This window comes from Phyllostomus discolor, chromosome 6, assembly GCF_004126475.2.
Source record: "Phyllostomus discolor isolate MPI-MPIP mPhyDis1 chromosome 6, mPhyDis1.pri.v3, whole genome shotgun sequence".
Taxonomy (NCBI): domain Eukaryota; kingdom Metazoa; phylum Chordata; class Mammalia; order Chiroptera; family Phyllostomidae; genus Phyllostomus; species Phyllostomus discolor.
The window spans coordinates 134,887,707-134,909,807 of NC_040908.2; the positions used below are offsets into that span (position 1 = coordinate 134,887,707).

The window sequence follows — 22,101 nt, forward strand, 5'->3', positions numbered from 1 at the left end:
TTGAGCCAGAGTAGCCCAAGGCCAGGCCCTCTGCCTCTGGAACTCTCAGCCTACAGCTCTCTTGGAGGCAGGGAGGCACCCCCCACTGGCTGGCTGGCTTCTCAGGCAGAGCCCCTAGGAGCATATCAGAGCATATCAGAGCATATCAGAGTTCACCGAACCATTTAATAAATTAACTTAATAATTATTTTCTCTCACCATCAAAAAAAAATAGGTAACCACGGGAGGTAATGGATGTGTTAACTCTCTTGATAGTGGGTATCACTTCACAATGTGTATGTGTATTGCAGCATCTTAAATATGTACGATTCGTGTTTGTCAATCATATCTCAACACCAGAATATGAAAAGTTATTTTCTGAGCATGTGCATGTTCCAACCACTACTCTAGGCACTAGGGGTACGACCCTGAGCAAAACAGGCACTGTTTCTTGTCTTCATGGACATTAAATTTTAGTGGGAGAGACGAATGAACCAATTAAAACATAATGTGTCTGGGTCGGGTTGAAAACTCTGAAGAAAAAGCACGTAGGGTTCAGGGAACAGAGAGCTCGGGGGGAGAGGAGTCAGGAAGGGCTGTCCTGAGAAGGGGACCTCTGAGCAGAGCAGGAGGAAGAACAGGAAGGAGTGAGGTTGAACAGGTAATCAGGGGTGGGGGTGGAGGCACATGACCCAGGGCCTCTCGGGCCACAGTAAGGACCGTGAATTCTGCTGTGTGTGAGATGTAGATCTCAGGTGGTTTCAGCTGCAGAGTGACATAATCCAATTCCACAGTAGAAACATCTCTGGCTGCTGTACTGGGGGCGGGCTGTACACAGAGACTAGGGAGGCAGGTACTGCAATAGCCCAGGCAACTGAGAACGCTGGCGTGGACTAGGGTGGGAGCAGGGGTGTCGTGACTTGGGATACATTTCAGAGTAAAGTTCCCTGGAAATGTGCTTGATGCCAGGCAGGCCGGACATTACCTGCTGCTCGTACCGGGTGGTCCAAAGACAGACTGAATTTGGTCCCCTGAGCCCCAGCCTGGGCATCACTGCCGAGGAGCAGGCAGGCAGCCACGGGACTATTCCTGAGGGAAGGGAGGTGGGGAAGCTCGAGCCTGGCCGGGAGGGCCTCTCCCAGCAGCACTCCCCGCCCTGCACCCCCTCCCCACATCTCTGAAGACCTGGGTGGCTCCTGTCACCAGGAAGCCCAGTGAGGCAGCTTGGTGATCTGGGTCCAGGCCCTGGTTCTACTACCTCCTGCTGTACTACCTCTGGGTACTACCTCTGGGTACGCCATCTGAGTCTGGTCTCAGCTCCACATGTGTCAATGAGAATCGAAATATGCCGCCTGCAGGGTTCTTGCCGGGTTTAAATGGATTAATATATATTTACCATCCTATGCAAAAACTGGCCCCTAGGCCTAGAATGGGAATACACTAGCCATCCCTAGTTGTGCGACCTTGGACTTAGAGTCTCGCTGGGCCTTTACATCCTGATCTATGAAGCGGGGGGAATAACACCTTTTAGGGGCTACTGTGAGAGTTAAAGCAAATGTGTGGAAAGTGTTCGTCACACAAAAGTACCTCAATGGCTGGGAAGGCCCCCCAAGGCCTCTAAGGGGTGTTTCATCTGATCCTAGTGACTCCTCCTCCCCCTCCTTCATGCCACCATCGCGGCCCCACCAGCTCGGTCCACCCTCCGCTCCTGCCCACCCCGGGAGGAGACAGAGGTGTCGGGAAGACCCCTGGCCCCCCCATAAGGCTCAGTACTAGCAGCCCACTTCTGCAGCTCGGCGAAAGTTCCTGGCAATTTTAAAGGTGGCCCCAGGCTCCAGTTCCCAGAAACAACCAGCACCTGTGGGTGCACGAAGACTTGCCCTGTCTCAGTTACGGTGGCTCTCTCTGCCGGTGGCACTGACCTCATGGGGCCTGTGTGAAGAGCCAGTGAGCACACAGTAGGGGCTGAACAGGTGTCGGTACAGGAACAAGCCTGGGGTGCCTCCTGACATGGGGCTGCAGACCCCAGAACTACCACCAGGAGCAATGGTGCTAGATGTTCCACTTCGCACGACTGCAAATGTCACTTTCAGTTTCTGTCAGACCCACAACCTCAGTTAAAGGTCAAAGGCCCCACGCAAGGACCTTTGGCAGATTCCGCCTACAAATGATGATCAGCCAGGGAAATAAGCCCCGGGGGCCTCAGAGAGATCAGGACAGACCAAAGGAAAATAAGATAGTGGACCTAAGAAAAGTCAAAGTCTTCTCCATTCTTCCTCTTTCCTCCTATCTCTGGGTGGCCTCTGAGGACGCTGGGAGGCGGGAGCAACAAGTGCGGGAGTTAGGCTGTCCGTCAGCTAAGTGTGTCTGGGAGGAACTGTGACACACTGTGGGGACCAAAAGCCCAAACAGGGAGCTTTTCCTCCACGTTTCCTCCAGTTGGAGTTACCACACACACGGGCTGCACTGACTTGAATCCAGCGTCTTCACCTCACTATCCCCAAGAAGCCCTGAGCACACAGGCCTGGGAACCAGGCTCTGTCGACAGGGTGAGACAGCGGCCACCGATGACAGGACTTCCGTCCATCCCCAGAGCTGAGCCCTCGGCCGTGGCCCCTTGGACGGCACTGGTGTTCGAGTGAGGGTGAGCTCGGCTGTTGCCCTCAGTTTTAGGGGGTCAGGTTTTAAGTAGGTCACCGTTCGGACACTTACACCACCCACTCTTTATCTCTGTCTCTTCTAGTTGAAGGCAGGAGCGCTGCCAGGCAGCGGTGTGGGTTACCCCGCTTCTCCTCCTTCAGAGGCCAAACCCCTCACCTGCCGGGCGGGACCTGTCATAGGCTCCAACCTACTTCCTCCAGCCACACCCCCGAGCTGGAGTCTGGGAGAATGACTGCCAGCCCCCGTACATCCCACTTTCCTCCCGCAACCGTGGTGGGGCCCCGGGCACACCCCTGCCGCAGCCCTGGATCCGCATCACCCCAGGGACAGAGCCCCAGCGTCTCTGAGCAGCCCTTTCTCAGTCTCCTTCCTCTCTCAACGTCCCTGAACGTGCCATCCTCTCCCACGGCTCTGTCCAAGCTGCTTCCTCTCCCCTGAACATCCAAAGCCATCACCTGACAAATCCCTACTTGCTTTCCAAGGTCCGGCCCAGGCTCCCCTACCCACCTGCCAAGCCTTCCCTGGCCGCCCAACCTCTGAACCTCTCCAAGTCCCCGTGCTCCCCTACCAAATCATTTCCACGGTACCCTCTAGCTGCTGACATATCTGTGTCCCCACCAGAGCACAGGATCTTTCAGGACACCAGGGACACTTTGATTCATTAACTGAATGCCTACTCTGACCAGATGCCTTCTGGGAGCCAGCGATACAGCAATGAACACAACAAACGAAACGAAGCTCATATTCCAGTGCTGATGGCAGCCAGCACGCCACAGCACTTCCCTATATTCAAGACGGTTACCTGGGCTCTCCCTGGAGCACGCCCACGCCTTTCTTCCCCAGGTGCGCATCTCCATGTTTTCTCCCTAAGTTCTGAGGGTCCCCATGAGACTTACAACCAGGGGAGCAGCAGGCAGTGGCAGTTTGTCCCTGCTCACCTGCTGAACCTTACTTCAAGGCCTCCTTTTCTCTGGCTTTTCTGTGAGCTAAAAACAGCCCACCTTGGCTCCCTTCTTCCCTATAATATTTCCAGGGAGCCAAAGCAGCCCCGCCTAGGCCCTCCTGTTGCTTCTTTTACCCAAGCCCTTCCTTTGTTTCACTATCCCCAGCTTGAATAAAAGGACTCTCAAAAAACAAACAAAAAAAAGAGACTGTCCTGAGTTCTTTATATTAACTCAGTTAGTTCCCACCACAATTATTATTATCCCCGTTTTGCAGATGAGGAAACTGAGGCTCCAGATTATACAACTTGCTCGGGATCCACAAGCTAGTAAGCGGCAGGGCTGGGACAACCCTGCACCAGACCATACTCCCAAGCGCTGGTCCACCCTGCCTCTCAGTGCTGTTTGCTCTGCTCTGCTTTACTCATTTAGGTATCTGCAGGGCCAGGCCAGTGCTTGGCCCGCACTGAGTGCCCAGCAAAAGTCTGTTAAATGAAGCAGCCCCTGCATTATGAGTGCTGGTCCCCTGACTGAGGCACCCACTCTTCCTCAGCCCCCTCCCAATCTCTTCCAGCTCACAAGACCCTCCGAGCCTCCCCTGACTCATCCTGCTCTTGAATTATCTCCTCCTAGACGTTCCTCTCCACGCTGCACCTGTGCTACTTATCCTGACACCTAATCACACCCCACCAGACGTCCTATCACCTGAATCGGTGTGGACATCTTCACCAGCCCTGATGTCCCCCAGAGAATAACCAATATGGCGTCAGGTACACGGCAAAGATGGATATGGAAATACTTAACTAAACCTGGCCTCCCCTCTCCAGTCTGATTTCCATTCTAACCGGAGCTATTTTCCCCCTGGCCCAGGGGAAGCCAGCCGGAGCTCACGTCAGACACGACCTCGGCTGCAACTGTGCCCACACTGCGGAAACCGTCAGCTCTAACAGCCAAGGTCCTGATTAGGGTACACCGGTGGTTAAAAAGGAGTAGAGTTGGACGTTTTTAACCCTTTGGTGAAACCCATCAAGACATTCAATGCCCTCTATTAGAAAATGCCCATAACAGAATCTGAGCCGGACAGTATGCACAGGTACCTGCTGGGTATGCCGGAAGACGTGACCCTACAGAACATGAGACAAGGAATTAGCCACGTATATTTAGACCAGTGGAGCCATGACAGAGAAAAGATAAAATACCTGGTATTAAGGAAAATACTGGGTTGGCCAAAAAGGTTGTTTGGTTTTTCCCATAAGATGGCTCTAGTAGCACTTGGTTGTCTACAGCTCATTTGAAACAATTTTGTTAGATTGTATTGTGACAGCTGTCATATCAGCATGCATTTTAAAAAACTTATCAAAATCGGTGAATTTTTGTGTAGCCATTTTAATATTGAAGATGGTAGGAAATAAGCAACATTTTCAGCATATTATGCACTATTATTCAAGAAAGGTAAAAACGAACGCAACTAAAATGCAGAAAAAGATTTGTGCAGTGTATGCAGAAGGTGCTGTGACTGATCAAATGTGATCGAACGTGTCAAAAGTAATTTGCAAAGTTTCATGCTGGAGATTTCTCTCCGGACAACGATGCTCCACGGTCAGGTAGACCAGATGAAGTCGATGGCAATCAAATCAAGGTATTCATTGAGAACAATCAATGTGACACCAGGCAGGAGATAGCCGACATACGCAAAATATCCAAATCAATAAAGTTATTGGTGAAAATGAAAAACATGTCTTCTATTTTATGGGAAAAAAAATCACACAAACTTTTTGGCCAACCCAATACTTGCTAAAATTTACTGAACTACACTATGTTCTGGGAACCGAGTACTTTACATGTATTATTCTCATTTAATCACTGCAGAAGACCCACGGGGTGGACACCAGTGTTCGCCCCATTTTATTTAAAGGTGAAATAACTCACCTGGGTCCCACAGCCACAGAGGCGGGCCAGCAAGCCTAGGCACTCACTCTGCATCCCAGAGCTGCCCCGTCTAAAGTCTGCAGTGGGAACAGTGGGCTGCGTGTGAGGCTGAGTCTAGTCAGAAGCACTCAACTCAGAGACAGTAGCCTAGGGAGGTGGTCCCTCTGCCTGTCCCTCCTAATAGCACACACCAGGCAGGCAGAGCTTTCCGGAAAGGCTTCCAACCAAATGGGCAGGGACAGGAGAGCCAGGGGAATGCTACCAAACTGTAGGAAGGAAGTAAAGAACTTAAGGTCCTTCCAACTGAAAGGCTGGTCATCAATGCATTTTCAGATTGATTTACGACCAAAAGGGGGAATTGTGGGTGAAAAACAGGGGTTCTGTGGAGAGTATCTGACAAGGTGATCTGATCATTAATTCCTACCTGGGCAGGTCCCAGTGGGTAGTCACACCTCGGGCATACAACTTCTTCAAAAATTTAGAAAGAACCTAAGGTCCTCAGCAAGGACAAAGTACCCTGGGCCACAGAATGCTTAGTGTAACTTAAAAGCTCAGTTCCTGGCTCTCTGCCAGCAGGTGCCGGACCCCAGCTCCCCGGGCCTTCCCTGCTGGCGCGGGTTGTGGACCTGTCGGCACCCACTGTCCCGAAGCTGTGCTTCTGAGCGAAGGACAGCCGTACTCCTCCCCCAGGTGGCCATTGCCCCCATCACCACACCCCTCACAACACCTCGGAGGCCCCTATGGGGGCAGAAGGGACCAGCCACTTTCTCCTGCTTAATCTCACAGACAGCCTCCTCTCCTCCACCAGGAATGTCCAGGGACAAGGGCCTGGGCAACAACCCAGAGGCTGCAGGAAAGCATTAGAGTGAGGTTTTCGTGCTAACTCTCCTCAAAAGGCCAAATCTTTTCACTATGAAAGGAGTTTATTTTCAAAATCTTCTTTCCCCTTGGGGCGGGACTGCCTCAGAGTCTCTGAGCTCAGGGTGCGGCCCCCTGGCAGGAGTCTGAGCATCCACCTGCCCTGGGGCCCAGCATGAGGTCCAGGGGCCTCGTTCTAATTGGACGTGTGCGTCCTGGTGGCAAGGGGATGACCATTCCCACCAGACCAGCCAGGACTCTGTCCAGGAGCCGACTCCACAGAAGGCCTCACAGGGTTTGCCCCTGGTCAGTCCTGGGCCAACGGTCCAGCCCGTGCCCTCACCTCCCACTCTATGGCCACAGTCCCTCAAGGGACTTGTGTCCAACCTGAGCGTCTCCCTGAGACAAACCACAGCCAGCCTCCACAGCCCAGTCCACCACAGGGCAGGGTGGGGACAGGCCAAGCAGGGCACAAAGGGACTGAGAGGACCCCGGTTAAGGTCCACTGAGGCTGATCCCAGCCTGGCCACCTACAACCGTTTGACAGGTTCCGTAACCTCACCTTCCTGGTCTGTGAAATGATCCCAATAGGACCTACCCTGCGGGGCTGACCAGACGGTTGGAACAGTGAGCATGGTGAGCACTGCAGACACTTGCAAAATAAATAAATAAATAAATACAGAGGGACTCTACAGAAGCAACTGGCTTCTCAGAGCGACAGTCCCTCTGCCCCAGCGCTCAGCTTACTGCACCCCCAAAACAAGCAAAATCCAGCACAGACCATAGAGGGGGACAAAATTCTCAAATCTTTCTACTGACTCAAGGGGGCCATGAGCATCAACGGTCCTGCCTGTCCACAGGCCCAGCAAGGTCTTCGCTCACAGATAGATTATTGCAGCTCCAGGCCCTGGGCTCCTTGGACAGGTGCAGAGTCAGAAAGAAAGAGTGTGTGCCTTGGAGTCTAATTTAAATATCTATCTGTACACAGAGTAGGAAGCCAATTGCTTTCCTCTCCCCCAAGAATTAATACCCCCTCGGAGTTTCAGAAACCATCTGGTGCCGAGCACACAAACACGTCCACGCGTTTTCAGCTGCGAGCGCTGTAGGAGAAGTCAAAGCAGAGGCCGTCTCCAGCTCCCACCCACACGCCGGGGCTGCAAAATACATAATGACTCAACGCCTCCGCCAATGGACGTAATTTCAGGTACCACCAATTCCATTTAGAAGTGCATTAATGTGCACAGTGATTATAACTATTTGGCTTCACAGCATTCATCTATCTGTTTCTTTGAATCCCCAGGTCAAAACGTGTTGGAAAAAAATTTTTTTTTCCAAACGCTTTCACGGGCAGGGAAGGGAAGCATTTTCCCTACCCGGAGCCCTGACCACTGACCTTTTGTCCCCCGCCACCCCATGAGCTTACAAACCCCAGGGAACTCCCAACTCCAATCAGGCCTCTCTTCTCCTGCGTCTGCCCATGCCAAACAGCAGATTAGCTCACCCACACGGACCTGGTGGAGTACCAATCTGTGCCCGACACAGTCCCCAGGTTGCTGGTGAGCTGTTCCTGGTGCTGAGTCACAATCCTGCCTCTGCCCCTTCTGCCCCAGGACCAGCTCAGGGAAGACTGCAACCCCAGAAACCTCTACAGCTTACTCATCATCATCATCATTGCTGCCGTCTGCCGGGACACGTTTATTCTCTCACACAGAGGAAGAGCTCCCTCTTCTCAATCAACCGCAGCCCCCTTGCTGCTCTGCTATCAATGTCAATCACCCAGAACAACCCACCCCTCGCCTCAGCCCCTCCTCTGCCCGCAGGAGGACCTCTGAGTGGTCACAGGGTTCTGGGATGTGGAATAGTCAGTCCACCCCCACCCCCACAGGAAGGCACAGTCCCCATTCAGTGGTCCCCTACAAGTCTAGCCCCATTAGCAACCTGTGTGACCGGGAGCAGCATCTGGGTAAAGGAGAGGGCAGAGCATTCCCAAACTCTGTGAAGGAAACCAGAGGCCACCAGAGAGCCTGGCTCTCGGGGGTCTACCCTGGGTAATGGGGTGAGCGTTACAGACAGCTGTGCCCTACTGACACTGCCTGCAGGCCTTCCCATAGCTCCATCCAATCAGTTCTAACAAGCACCCTCCTGTAAACAGAAGGGCTCCCAACGCCTGAGCACCAACTGGGGGCCAAATAGCATGCTAGGAGCTTCAAATAGGCTATCACATTTAATCCCCAAACAACACGTGGGAGGAAAGCAGCACTGTCATTACTGTAAGTTCGGGAAGTTGAAGCTCTGAGACATTTTCACTTTCACGGAGTTTGTGCTAATGCTGAGTCCCAGGCCTACCCTCTAGAAGTTCGTGGGTATTGCCTAAAAAAAAAAAAAAAAGCTAGATGCCCTGCCAGGCAGGGCAAACACCGATACTAATACTTAGAAACCCTCTCGCTAGGGGAGGGAGTGGGGGTGGGTGGGCAGTAAATCAAAACTGCCCCCCCCCATGGAAAATGTGTCCATCATAGGTACGAGACATCGATGCATCCCTCTCTGCTTGGACACAGCACACGGGGCTTTGAGGACAAGGACCCTCCTCTGACATACAGCACCGACCATGTCCAAGTGCTCAGCTTCCTTTTGGAGACAAGTCGCAACAGGAAAGCACAGCTCTCCCCAGGCTTCCCTGGTCTCTCAGGTTTCCCCGGAGAGAGCAAACCGCAGCCCCTCTGCTGGTCGCACCACATGCCACCCTCGGAAGGGGCTTTGGTTCCAGGAGTGGTCATGATAATGCTGGGTTCTTGTACAGCATGGACGATATGGTGGGCACTGTTCTAAATTGGCAGCACGGTCATCGTCCCCATTTTACAGATGAAGAAACATCTGAAGGCACAGAGAGCTTTCAGCACCCCGCCCACACTAGCAGCTGAGCCAAGATGTCAACCCAGACACTCAGACTCCAGGATTCCTGGCTGGTAACCCCTATGTGACACCACCATCCAGACACAGGAGTCGGAAAACCCCCGGGGCCACATTCCTGATGACTCCACTCTCCCGAAGCCCAGGTGTCCAGGGCCCTACTCCTCAACTTAGCACCAGCGTCTTCCTGATGCAGACAGGGGCGCACACACACCCTCGCCCCCCAGCTCCTCTGCATTTCTTTCCCTGCCTCTCCCACTGGCTGCCCTCGCTCTGCCCCACAGCTGCCTGGCCTTCCTCACACTCGCCCTCTGGAGCTCCCTGGGGGCCCCTCCTCAGGCTCCCAGCCCCAATCACCCACACGGACACCGTCCACCGTCCCTCTCTTCTGGATTGGGCACTGCTGGAGGGCGGAGGTGGTGTCTTCTACTTCTCTCACATCACCCACTGTGAAGACGGGCACATAGTAGATGCTTCATCAAAGTCTGGAGGCTGAATGGATGAATCCTGAACCAAAAGCCTCTGAATAAACTGCTTCACTGATACAGGGCTCACCACCCCTTAGGGAGATACACTGATGCCATCTGTGGACAACACAGACAACTGAGTTTGCAAGCGGAGAGAGTATGATTATTGCAGAGGTCACTGCATTAATCTAAAACACTGCTCTGGCTCCCCTCCTTCTGAGGAGACAGGCTCATCCCATTTCATCCGGGGGAGAGAAGGCAGGAGGCTGTGCAGCAAGGGCCTGGGAATGGGCATGAAATGGGCCCGCCTCCTTCCCCCAACACACTGCCCACCCTGCCTGCACTGCACTGTTCAAGGAAGCACAGGAGGTAGCCAGCAGCCCCGGAAGAGACTGCATGCTAACCGCAAGCTGTCAGACCTCGAGAGGGTCAGGGCTCTGCCTTGGCAGGAAAAGCCCCTGAGAGACTCTGAAAACACTGGTCGTGTCATTGGAAAATGCTCTTCCGGCAGAACCTGAGAAACAGCCTGGCTGTAAGCAGGCTTAAGAGGCTCACCAGCCCCTAAGCTATGGTCGGCCAGCTGACCCTGCGGGTAGGTTGGGAGGGTGCATTCCCCAGAGCACCGGGGACCCACCCGCTGCCCCACCTGGGGGCCATCCACCCCACCCATCATCACCCTTCCATCCTGTGGGGGATTTGAAGAGAGAGGTGCACGGGGGCTCTGTCTCGGCATCATCAAGACAGATTCGGAGGGCCAGGTTTGTGGAACAGACCCTGTGGGAGGTCTCAGGGCAGAGCGGGTGGCCACAGGAGCCAGAGGACACCTGATATCAGACCACAGGAACAGCACACAAACTCAGAGCCAAGGAGACTCAGGCTCGAGTCCCAGCTCCCCCACTGATGCTTTCTCTGGCCTGGGGAAGATCTTTTACCCTTCCCCCACTGCAGGTCTCACTCAACTGCTTGACCTGTAAAACGAGGACAGTAAAAATACCTGCCTCTAAAAGGAATGTGTATGTTTTCGACTAGTATAGAGCACCTCGAAGATTATCACTGCTGACATCTGTGGCCCAGGCAGCCCCAGACAGCAAGTCTGTCCTTCAGCTGCCAGAGCTGATAACCAGGCGGCCGCCCAGATTAAGGGGCAGACATCTGTGCAGCCCTCTGGGTGCCCAGGAGAAGAGTGCCTGGTTGGGAGCCACCTTCACACCTCCTCATTACCCAGGGCTCTTTGCCCCCAGGTCCCTGCAGCGTGGACAAAGAGCCCACAGCCTTGGGACAGTGTGCCCTTGATGGACATAGTACTGTTTCTAAGTTAACTTTTTATTTGGAAATCACTTCAAATTTACAGAAAAGTTACAAGAATAGTACAAAGAACCCCCACATAGCCCTCACGCAGACTCACCCCTGTTAACATTTCGTCCCATCTGCTCCGTCACCCACTCCCCTGTACAGGCACATACAGTGTGTTTTCCTCGGCCACTTCAGAGCGATACTTCAAGGACATCTTTTTAATAACCACAATCGTTATGCAGTTTTTATGGGTCCAAACCAATTTCTCAGTAGCCCTACAGTTGGCATGCTCCCAACACAGGCAACCCCAGTTCAAACACCCAGACTCTCCTGCAGCAGCTGAGTTTAGGGTTGAGAATTCACGCCTCCACCCCATCTCACAGTTGTGTGGACATACAAGAGAGGAGCTCGAATTTATTGGGCACTTACTATGGTACTGGCTAAACCCTCTCCATCGATTAATTCTTATGCTTCTCACATTTATCCCCTGTTTACTGGTGAGGAAGTGAGGCTTAAAGGGAGTAGGTAACCTACCCAGGTCAGCGAGCTGTAAGTGGTGGAGCTGGAATCAGAACCCAGGAATCCGGAGTCCGTGCACCTACCCACTGCGTCCTTCACAGGCTACCACCACACACACAACGCTTGTGCGTTTCTCTGCATGATGAGGTGCCTGGCTTTGCTCTGGGCTCCCAGGAAAAGCAACCCTGCTGCCAGGCCTGCTTCCAGGTGACTGTGAGCAGGACACGTGCAAGACAGTGAGGAGGTCTGGCACCACTCAGTCCTGGCAAAAGATGACCCGAGCTCACGACAGCTGCTGCTGTCATCTTCCTCAAGGCCTGTACGTTCCGCTTTGGACACCCAGAGCCCAGGCAGGCTGCAAAGCCAGTGAGCGGTCTCCCCACACGTCCTGGTCCCTTGATACTGAGCAGGGGAACTGGTGCCCCTGGAGGCACACGTTTCTGTTTAGGGAAACACCACGCCGTACGACCAGCACGATGCAGCGCTGCCGAAGTGCCGATCGTTAGTGGGAGACATGGAAGGGGGCTTTACAAGTCAAACTGAGGGTAAAGTGTACATGAAGTTTTGCGTGGAACCAACATTTTGAGGGCATTTCCTACCACCCAGTCTCCCAGGCGAGCCAACCTCATCCTCTTCTGTGACTGGGGCTGCGGTCAAGAAGTCCGAGCAGCTCCGATCCGAGACCACCGCAGGTCCGCCTCTTCCCTGAGCCCAAGCTGCACTGATACCGCCTGCGGCTTCATCGCTCTGCGCCCACATTTCTGCACTGAACTCCCCAATAACTGGGAGCCTCCAAGCAGATAATGTTCGTGAAGCACTCAGTAAACAATGCAACATTAACCCAAAACACTTCTCCTTTCAGAAAAGCTAAATGGAAATGTTTTGACAGCCATTTAAAAACAACGGGCAAATACAACCACACTCCTCCCTGTCTTTCCGTCTGCCAATATTTACTCACGCCGGTTTGCCGAGATGCTGCTGTCTCAGGCTGCACAAAAAGATTCAAACCAGGCTCTCTTCAGAAGAGGCAGAATACCGGAGAAGGCCCCTCGTTAAATCACCAAGCAGTCCGCACCACGAAGTGCTTTCTAAAATAACCTCCTTTTTATGAGGCACTTAACACAACGGAGTATGACTTGGGCGTAAAAAGAATAAAACCTTGCCATGTGCAACAGCGCGCCGAGTTAAGTACGTCAGACAGAGAAAGGTAAGGACCATATGATGTCACTTATCTGTGGAATCTAAGAAACACAATGAACAAATAAAACAGAAACAAATCCATAGATTGGAGAATAAACTGATGGTGGCCCCATGGGAGAGGGCTTGGGGGGATGGACGAAAAGGTGGAGGGACAGAGCAGGACAGACTGACAGTTACAGACCAGTCCCGGGGAGGTAAAGTACGGCGTCGGGAATGCGGTCGACAGTACTGTACTAACTGTGAACACTGTTAGGCAGGTGCAAGACTTATCAGAAGGGTCACTTTGTAAATCATCTAAATGTCTAACCACTCTGCTGTTGTGTACCTGAAATTAATACGATCTTGAATGTCAACTATAACTGGAAATAAAATAAACTCCTTTTTCCAAAGCCTGCAGTCTTAGAAGCCAAAATTCACTCCCATCAGTCTGAAGAGAATGGAAAGACTGCCAGCAGAGCACAGGAAGCCAGCACCCACCCTCCTTGCACACCCAGCCCTGCGGGTCGGGGCTAACGCCTCTCCCCTCAGGCCCACCCCCGTCCTTTCTCTAGGGAAAAAAATTTAAAAGAGCCTTCCAAAGAAACCGGTGACCAGTTTCTTCAAGAGCTGTTCCCAGATCTTTCCTGGGGTGACTCTGAGACCGTGGCGCGCACCGAGGCTCTCACCCCTTCCATCAGCATTCTGCACAACGCCGCTCTTGTTCCTCCTGCCCAGAACCTGACGTTTCGATCCGCACGTCGGTTTCTGCCCTTGCTAAAAACAACCAGGACATGAAACATGAAGTGTGGGATTATGCCCAAACTCGCCAACCTGGGAGAACCATTTCTTAACTTGTAACAAGAGGTTTCAAAACTTCCCTTTAAAACAGATGTAGCTGTGTGAGCAATACAATAAATCAATCGATAAATAAATGTGAGCTGTGAGTTTCCCAGAAATTCTTTCCAGAGGAGTTGCTCTCTGGTTTGAAATAAAGTTTCTGGGACTACCATTCGCGGAGACACGTCAGCAAGAAAGATGACAACTACCTGAACCCACAGGCTGGCACCCTGCAGGACAAACGTCACTGACGTGAAGTTCAGTGAAATTTCGTTGGGGGAGGAACATGTGGCAACATTCTTCCTGGGGTGGCCTGAACGACTGTCCCTTGGCTGACAGCATAATTAAACCTCAAGAGGGTGGCTTCCTGGGCCATCCAGCACTCACAGGCTCTCCTGAACGGCCTTCTGCACTTGGTGTCTACCGCGTGCTAGGGTCCTCACCTGGACATTCTGTCACCCCTAGTTCAGCCTTCACCCCCCAACTCCTCCTCCCTCCCTGTAATGTCAGACTCAAAAACAGGCTTGCTGAATACAAAAACACACTCTAGATATTTAGCATTGTCTCTAGAAGGGTTAACGCTTCTGAAGGAGGCTTGAAGCCTTGGCTCACGCCAGTCCCCACTCCCTGCCTCCCTGAGACAGGTTCTTAACTGCCCATTCCCAGCCTCCGAGGGCCCAGCCTCCCTGCGCCCAGCCTCCCTGCTGCTCACTCCTGTCCCAGGGGACTGGAGCACCGGCACTCCTGCGCTGTGGCATCTCAGAGTGGTGCATGGTGGTGTGGTGATTCACCCTACGAGGCCAATGCCCTGATATTTGCATTTAAATGTTATATTCCACAATATAGAGATGAACCATAAGATTTATGCTAACAATCCATTTATTTTTACTCAGAATGACATTAAATAGCAAATAAAACACCATGACAAGTAGAAGGAAAACTGCAGAAGAAAGGCAGAAGTTTTCTATTTTAACTCCTTTATATTCTTGGCTCTTTGGACAAGTGGTCCTGCACCTTCACTCTGTACTGGGCCCTGCAGATGCTGTAGCCAGGCCTGCCCTAAGGACTTGTTTGGGTCCCAGGGGCTGAGGATCGGAGTGGAAAGTCAGCCTTACTCCAGCCCTCAGAAACATCTTTCCCAAGAGACTCACGGCCCTCATTTGGGGATGTGCACCCACAGGGGAATGGCACCCATAATGGATAGCCCTCCAAGGCTCCAAAGCTGAGAGTGAGACCTTGTGCAGTCAGGTGCTTCCTGCCTGGAGCCACATCACAGAGGACCAAGACCTGGCAACCAGGGAGGGAGGGCAGCCGGGTCCAAAGGCCAATAGACATCCCAGTCCCCAGACACAGAGCATGAGGTCATGAGGTTAAGACGTCAGAGGCTGGGTTCCTGCTTTATGCGCTGTTCTTGCCAGCATGAAACTAAACGCAAGAAGCCTGAGGAACAGGCACCAGCCTTGACAGGTGCTGTTCCTGGCTACTTCACTCTTCCACCTTGCCTGGTCTCCCCGACACCCTGATCTCCTCAATACAAAGTTTTCCAAGACCTGCAATACCTACTGAGCTCCTTGAGTCCCTGAAACACTGCTGCTTCAGTAAATACCAGGTGCCTTCTCAGTGTCCAGTGCCGGGACGGGACGGGCACAAGTCTCGGAGTGGTGCTTGTGGAGCAGGGTTCTGCCTTCAAGGAGCAACCCTGGCACCGTCAGGGTAGCCAAGACCCCTGCTCTCTGCTATTCACCCTCCTTATGGACTCAGGACCTATTCAAAACGTGCCGTAGGGAGAACCCAACCCATGGGGTCCTGTGAAACCCTGATGACCAGCAGCCTCTTCTACAACTTTTCCCTCCTGAGTCTCATGTGGGAAAAGGCTGTGTCTGCCAAACTGTTTTTGCTAGGTAATAAATTAACATCCTCCATTTCCTACTGATCAGAGTCATGCACCATCACCAGTCAGCACAGGAGGCCAAGGGTGGCTGCCCTTCCCAGGTGCCTCGGTCCCCCGCAAAAACCAAGACGGGGTCAGGTGCAGCCTAAGGAGTTGGAGCAATGGTGCATGGCATGCAGCTCCTTCAAGTATTGACACTGGCTCTCACCGGTGACCGGGGGTAGAAGCCACCACTGCTACCATGGTTACCACATTAGAGACTGAAGACCCGTGGTTCTAATCCCAGCACGGACACTTCTGTCAAATCACTGAACCTTCATGGACCTGGGTTTCATCATCTGAAGAACAGGATGCCCCTGCTCTGCAACTTCTAGGGCTATTACAAGGGTCAAGTATGAAGAGGTACCAGAAAAAGCCAACTACTGCCTTGCTGTTGGAATGACCAAGATTATGACATGTTTCCACATAAGTAAATGGAACTAGTAACAGTTCCTACTTCATCAAGTTGTAAGAATTACATCACATAATAGTTTTAAACAGTTTCTGGTATTTTTCAAGGACTCGAAAAGATGAGGTTATTTGCCCTAATGGGGGTAGCTCAGTGGATTGAGTGCTGGCCTATGAAACAAAAGGTCACTAGTTCAATTCCTGGTCTGAGCACGTGTCTGGGTTGCAGGCCAGGTCCCCAGTTGATGTTTTCCTTACGCATCAATGTTTCTCTCCCTCTTTCTCTCTCCCCTCTCCTCTCTCCAAAAATTAAATAAATAAAAATCATAAATAAAATAAAATTGAAAAAGATGAGGCTATTACATTATGGCAACTACTATTATTGCTGCTACTGTTAGTAGCGGTGTTATCACAATTACTATGACATCCTGCTACCTGGCCAAGGGACTCCTGGGAAAGTAGCGAAGTCTTAGAGCACAGGTCTTCTTAGAGGGATTGTCAGCACCCCCTCACCTGGAATTGGGAGAACCAGGTAACTTCCTCATATACCTCGTCCCCAGTTAATCCACAGTTGGACACAAAGTACCGAGACCAAAACTGAAATCCACCTACCTTAGCTCAAGGTTTTCTCCTTCAAGAAACAGATTCTGGAGAGCATTCAAACATCTGCTAACTATCAGGAGCAACTGGTGGCCCCTGAAAACCTCACACAGCTTGCCAGGCGGGGATCCACTGGGGAAAACAGCCTCGGCTCTGCCGATGCTTCATCCCTTGAACTAAGCCATACTAGAGAACTCCCCCCACCAAAAAAACCCCTGAAAATTCAGAAATGCTCGTGGCACATCCAAGAAAGTAGACTGAAGCAAAGCACTTTTTTTAAGTGGAGAAAAGGAAAATAATTACTCCCAAACCTTTAAGTCTTTAAGAAATTGTCACAGCCGAAGAACATGTATATGAATAGCCCACGGACACAGACAACAGTGTGGTGAAGGCCAAGGGCTGGGTGGAGGTGGGCAGCGCTGGGGGAAATGGGGGACATCTGTAATAGTGCCAACAGTAAAAAATGAAAAACTACGAAATTTGTCACAGAAGGAGGCAGAAAAGACAGTCCACTGCCACGGGGTCCCAGGGGGACTGTCACACACACTGCTGTCCCCTCTGCCTGCAAGGACTCGGCTGAGGCCCTGTAGGTAGGGAACCAGAGCTTGCTGAAGGGTAATCATGAGGGACCTCACAGAGCTGCCACAGAAGAGGAAAAAAAAAAGAAACGAAGGGCAGGAGGCTGTGACAATGGCCTAAGATCCTACACACCCCTCAGATCCCTCAGCTCAAGACTTTGCCTAGAACCTCATGGAAGCAGGAGAGGTGGGTACCTCTCCCCTCACCAAACCTATCGAGCTCCCTGCATGGGTGCAGGCACTGGCAGCCCTTCCTGCTGGCAGTGGAGGATGCGCCCTGCTCCCATCTGCGACCAATGAGACTTCCGCCCTGGGTCGCTTCCCTCCCACCTCTCAGAAACACTGCTCCAGCAACTGTCCCTTCTCCTCCGGCATCGTCCACTTCTCCCTCCCCACTGGATTATTCCCATCACAACAAATCGCGCTCTGCAAGCTCCTACAATCCCTCCCTCAAACCCACATCCTCTCCAGTTCTCAGCTAATTTCTCAACCTGCTTGTAACAAACTGCCTGAAAGAGTCACCCCAAACTGCCGATTCCATTTCTTCACTCCACTTTCTCTTCCACCTGCTGCACCAGGCTTTGCCCGTTAGGCTTCTGGGAGCCCTCATCCTCCGAGGCTTCCTCCGACCTTCTCAGTCTCCTCTGCTGGATCCAACGCTTTTCCCAGCCTGTAAATGCTGCTATGTCCCAAGGCGTGGGGCACCTTCTTTTTTCTGTCTCCACCCTCTCGGTGACTTCATCTAATAATCCTGTTGCCTTGAACAACACCTATAATACCCAAGTGCATCTCCTCCATCTTCTCTCTCCCTCAGCTTCAGGTGCATACATCTGACTAGCTGACATGTTCACATCTCAAGTGTTACAGGGCAAGACAAGTTCTCCCACTTCCCCCACCCAACCTGTACCTCCCCAGCCCTCCCATCTCGGTGATGTGAGCACCATCCAGTCAGGGGCTCAAGCCTCTAGGAGTCACCTTGTCCCCCCTCTCTCTCTCACAGACTGCATCCAAACCATCGGGCCAGAACCCAACCACTCCTCTCCACCTCCAGGGCTACTACACCTTCAGTCAGGCCATCAGTAAGTAACTCCTGCGGGATTACAGCGAGGGCCACCTGCCCGCTACAGCTGCCCACCCACAGTCCACCCTACAGCAGGTACAGTGATCTTTCTAAAAATGCAAGTCAAACTGTCTCTCACTGCTTAAAGTCCTCCAATGATATCTCACTGGACTTGGAATGAACCTTGGGTTGCAAAGCCTTACGCCATTTAGCTCGCCCCTATCTGTAAGGGCTTCTCACGCCACTTTCTCCCTTGTTCACCAAATTTCAGCCACACTGGCTGTTCCCTCTTTCAGAAATGCTTTTCCACCTCCTCAACACAAGGATGGATCTTTGTCATTCATGTTTACCTTAAAGTAAAGGTTGCCTATTCAGAAACAACATCACTAATCTCCCATCCAACCAAGCCACTTGGTCACGCAACATCACCTTATTTTATCTTTCTGCATAGTAGTTACCACTCACCATCTAATATTATTGTTTACTTACTTATTTTCTGCTCCCTCCCCTCCCCTGAGAGACTGCAAGCTCCATGAGCACCATGACCTTGTGTGCCCCATTCACTTCTGTAGCCCCAATGCCTACAGCAATGTGTGGTACACTGGAACTATCCAATAAATATCAATGGATGCAGTTGTGAGCGAGAGAGAGTCACACCAACTTCACACACACACAACCACAGTCCTAGTACTCACTTCTATAAACCTCATCCATCGGGATTTTTTTTAATTGATTAGAGAAAGACAGAAAGGGAGAAGGAGAGAGAGAGAGAGACAAAAGGAAACACTGATTTGTTGTTCCATTTAGTTATGCATTCATTGGTTGACTCTTGTATGTGCCCTGACCTGGATGTGGGGGAGGGATCCAACCTGCAATCCTGGCCTATCAGGAGGAGGCTCCAACCAACTCAGCTACCCGGCCAGGGCTCATCCATCAGGATTTCAACCATCCTGAAAGAGCCCAAACCCAGGAGGGAGGCTCTGGGACTTTATGGGACTATTTGAGCTTCGAAAATGCTGCTCCACTGCCTACTAGCAGTGTTTTCAAGTTGATGAAGAAAGGACTTCTGGCTCAATGTCCCCAAAACTACATTTAATATTGGCCAGACCACAGTCCAGACAGATCTGAAGCTAGCTCATTCATTCAGTGAACAAACATTTACCAAGTGCCTACTCTGTGCCAGGCACTGGGGCAAAGGATCAAAAGCAGTTTCTGACCTCATGGAGCTCGCAGGAGAGCAGGCAGAGAGAGAAACATTACAACACAGGTATAACCAGAGTGGGAAAGTAAAGACTGTACTAGAGTTAGCGTCTGAACGGCACCTCGATTTCATTGCTACAGACCCAGGTCTGGCATAACTTGGCTCGTGGGGAAAGGCTCCTGGGCTTTTGCAGAAAAGTTACTGCTGGACTAAGCGAAGGCGGGAGTGTGATTGCCCCAGTTGAGCACAAGCTACAGAGACACGCAGCGTCCGAGTAATATTATTGGCTAATCGGTTCTCCTCCCCACCCCCATTGCTCCTGCAGCAGGCCCTCGCAATGGAGAGGCGGGGTGAGGTGCGGTTCCAACTCTCCACTACCATTCCAGAGAACACGGCCGAAGAGAAAGGCCACCCCGAACGAAATTTCCTTCGTCTCTTTTGTCCCATTCTCACCGTCCCCACCCCTGGTTCCGAACCCGGGACGCAACTCCTAGTCTACTCTCCCCACCCCAGCTCATCCCGGTCCGGGCTGTGCGCAGCCGGACACCTCGAAGGGGGGGGCGTGTCCGACCCCTCACACCAGCGCCCGAAGCCAACCCTATAGCCGGGTCCAGGGCGCAGTTTGAAGGCCCCAGCCCCCGCAGCGAGCGGGTCTCGGACCCCAGACCCCCTCCCGGGTCCCTCAGCGGAGACGTGGACCCCACCCCGCCTCCCACCCCGGGCTCCCTGCAGGCCGCCTCACAACTCGGGCAGACAAAACCCCACACATCTGCGGCCTCGGCGCTGTGCGCGCCAACTCGCTCAGGACCCTTGCGGGAGGAGGGGGCGCATTTGCGCGGCGGGAACCCGGTGGGACACCGCAGCACAGGTGCGAGAGCGGCGGCGCCCCGGTCACTCACTCGATGAAGTAGCTGGCGCCCTCCTCCGTGAAGCCCTCTTCCCAGCCGCGGGGCAGGTCTGCGGAAACGCGAGAAAAGTTAAGGTCAAATTTGGCCGGCCCGAGGCGCGCCCCCCCGAGTGCCCCACCCCACCAGCCGGCGCCCACCTGAGCGGATCATGTGGCCGGAGTTGACGGGCTCTCCGGTGCGCGGGTGCAGCCAGGTCGTGCAGCGGAGCTGGTCACTGCGGAGAGAGGTGCACCTGTTAGCGCCGCCGCCGCCCCGGGGCCCCCGCCCGGCCCCGCACGCCGCCCGGCCCCTCGCCCCCGCCCGCGGCCCCGAGTTCCCGAGCCGCACTTGATGAAGAAGACGCGGCCGTCGCGACACACGCCGTAGGACCAGTGCTCAGGTAAAGTGTCCCGCCCGATCCCCGCCGCCGCCATGTTCGTCGAGCCCGGAGCGGCCGCGGGCGCCGCCGGGCGGGAGGGAGGGAGCGGAGGCGGAGGAGGGGGCGGTGCAGGCGGCGGGACGGCGGGCTTGACCTCAGCGGGCTCGGGCGGCTCCCCAGGGCGCTCCATCGCTCGCTGTGCGGGCTCCTTCGGGTGCGAGCGTGCGACCAGGTCCCGGCGTCCGCAGGAGTTCACCGCCGCACCAGCCGGCCCGAGCGCGGTGGCCGCGGCCTTTGTCCCCGGGACTTCCCCGCCCCCAGCCCGCCGCGCGCCCCTTGGCCCCTGAGGCTCCGAGACTCGGGCGGGGCCAGGGCCGCCGTCGGTGCTCCGGGGGCAAACTCCGGAAACAGGGTGCGCCCCCGAATGCCCCAGTAAACCCCACGCGAACCCTGCGACAGAACTTTCCGAGAACTGTACGTCTTTCTTATCCATGTAAACCTAAACAGGTTGCTTCCATATTCCTAGCCTCCGTTGCTTCCTTTGTAAAATAAAGTTAATAATAAATATTACACGGGATTGTTGTGTAGATTGAATGAAGTAACAATGGAATAAAGTGCCTAACTGGACCCTGGCACGTATTAGGTCGTCTATTAATGCAGGTCAAGCATGATTACATTCACCCAAGTTTGCAGCTGAAATGCGTGCGAAGCAGGAGGGTGCAGGTCCTCTCCCCCACACACCACACATACAGCCCTAAATTTGCAGGGATCGTAGGCTCTGCTTCAGTTCTCTTCAAGTGACAGAGATGCTTAGGACTGGGCTGTGCCTCAACCAGATCCTCCAGCTGGGACCTCTAGTGGGGGCTCTGGAAGGTTCTTTTTATGGCTGGAGGATTCTCATATTCAGGTCTCTGCTCTCATCTCAGCTCCTGGAGGATCCCTCCCCTGTCCCCTCTGTCCAAGGGAGGCTGTTCCCCTCCTCCCTTCACTATTCCATTACTGTGTACACTTAATTGAGGTTCTTATTTGTGTGTTTCTTTATTACCTTGTTTGTTGTATGTTAGACCCCCACCCTCACTGAAATGTCAGCTGGGTGAGGAGGGGCCTTGGTCTGTGGCATCCACAGGCCTGAAATGGTGCCTGACTCATGTACAAGTCAAGTGCTGAGTGAGTGCATGAAACACTCCACGCTGACACCCCTGCACTCTGAGGACCAAGGTAGGGGAAGCTGGACTCTGGGAGATACCAGGCCCCGCCTTTGAGGGGAAAATAGGCTACAGCTGGTGGGATGAGACCCACATTAAAGTGAGACTGTAGGAAGCGTGGGCATTAGTTATTCAGGAAGGTGCCCCAGACAGGTAGAATTTGGAAGACCCTGAAGGACAGTCAAGTCTGACTGGGAAGAAGGATGAGAGAGTAAATGCAAGGTGTGGGAGGGGTATGGGATGTTCAGGAGGCGGTACAAAGGCCCTTCCTTAGGAACAG

At 53.1% G+C, this 22,101-nt stretch overlaps 1 protein-coding gene across 9 annotated transcripts in view; it reads right to left on the reverse strand.

Annotated features, from left to right (window-relative positions):
- The window catches only part of PLEKHA7 (pleckstrin homology domain containing A7), a 202,431-nt gene extending 181,525 nt beyond the window's left edge, over positions 1-20,906 (reverse strand). For 6 of the 9 annotated variants that reach the window (XR_004903933.1, XM_036029095.1, XM_028515235.2 and 3 more), the window contains exons 1-3: positions 20,586-20,671; positions 20,396-20,472; positions 20,250-20,307 (exon numbers count right to left, since the gene is read on the reverse strand). Coding sequence is in view for 8 of the 9 variants with exons in the window: in XM_036029095.1 (XP_035884988.1) it covers positions 20,250-20,307; positions 20,396-20,472; positions 20,586-20,671 (221 nt within the window). In the remaining variant the exon portion in view is untranslated. Of the gene's footprint in view, positions 1-20,249; positions 20,308-20,395; positions 20,473-20,585; positions 20,743-20,770 lie in introns of those variants that run through there. The other 3 variants (XM_036029098.1, XM_036029091.1, XM_036029093.1) reach the window with 2 other exon arrangements.
- Positions 20,907-22,101: the final 1,195 nt, after the last annotated feature.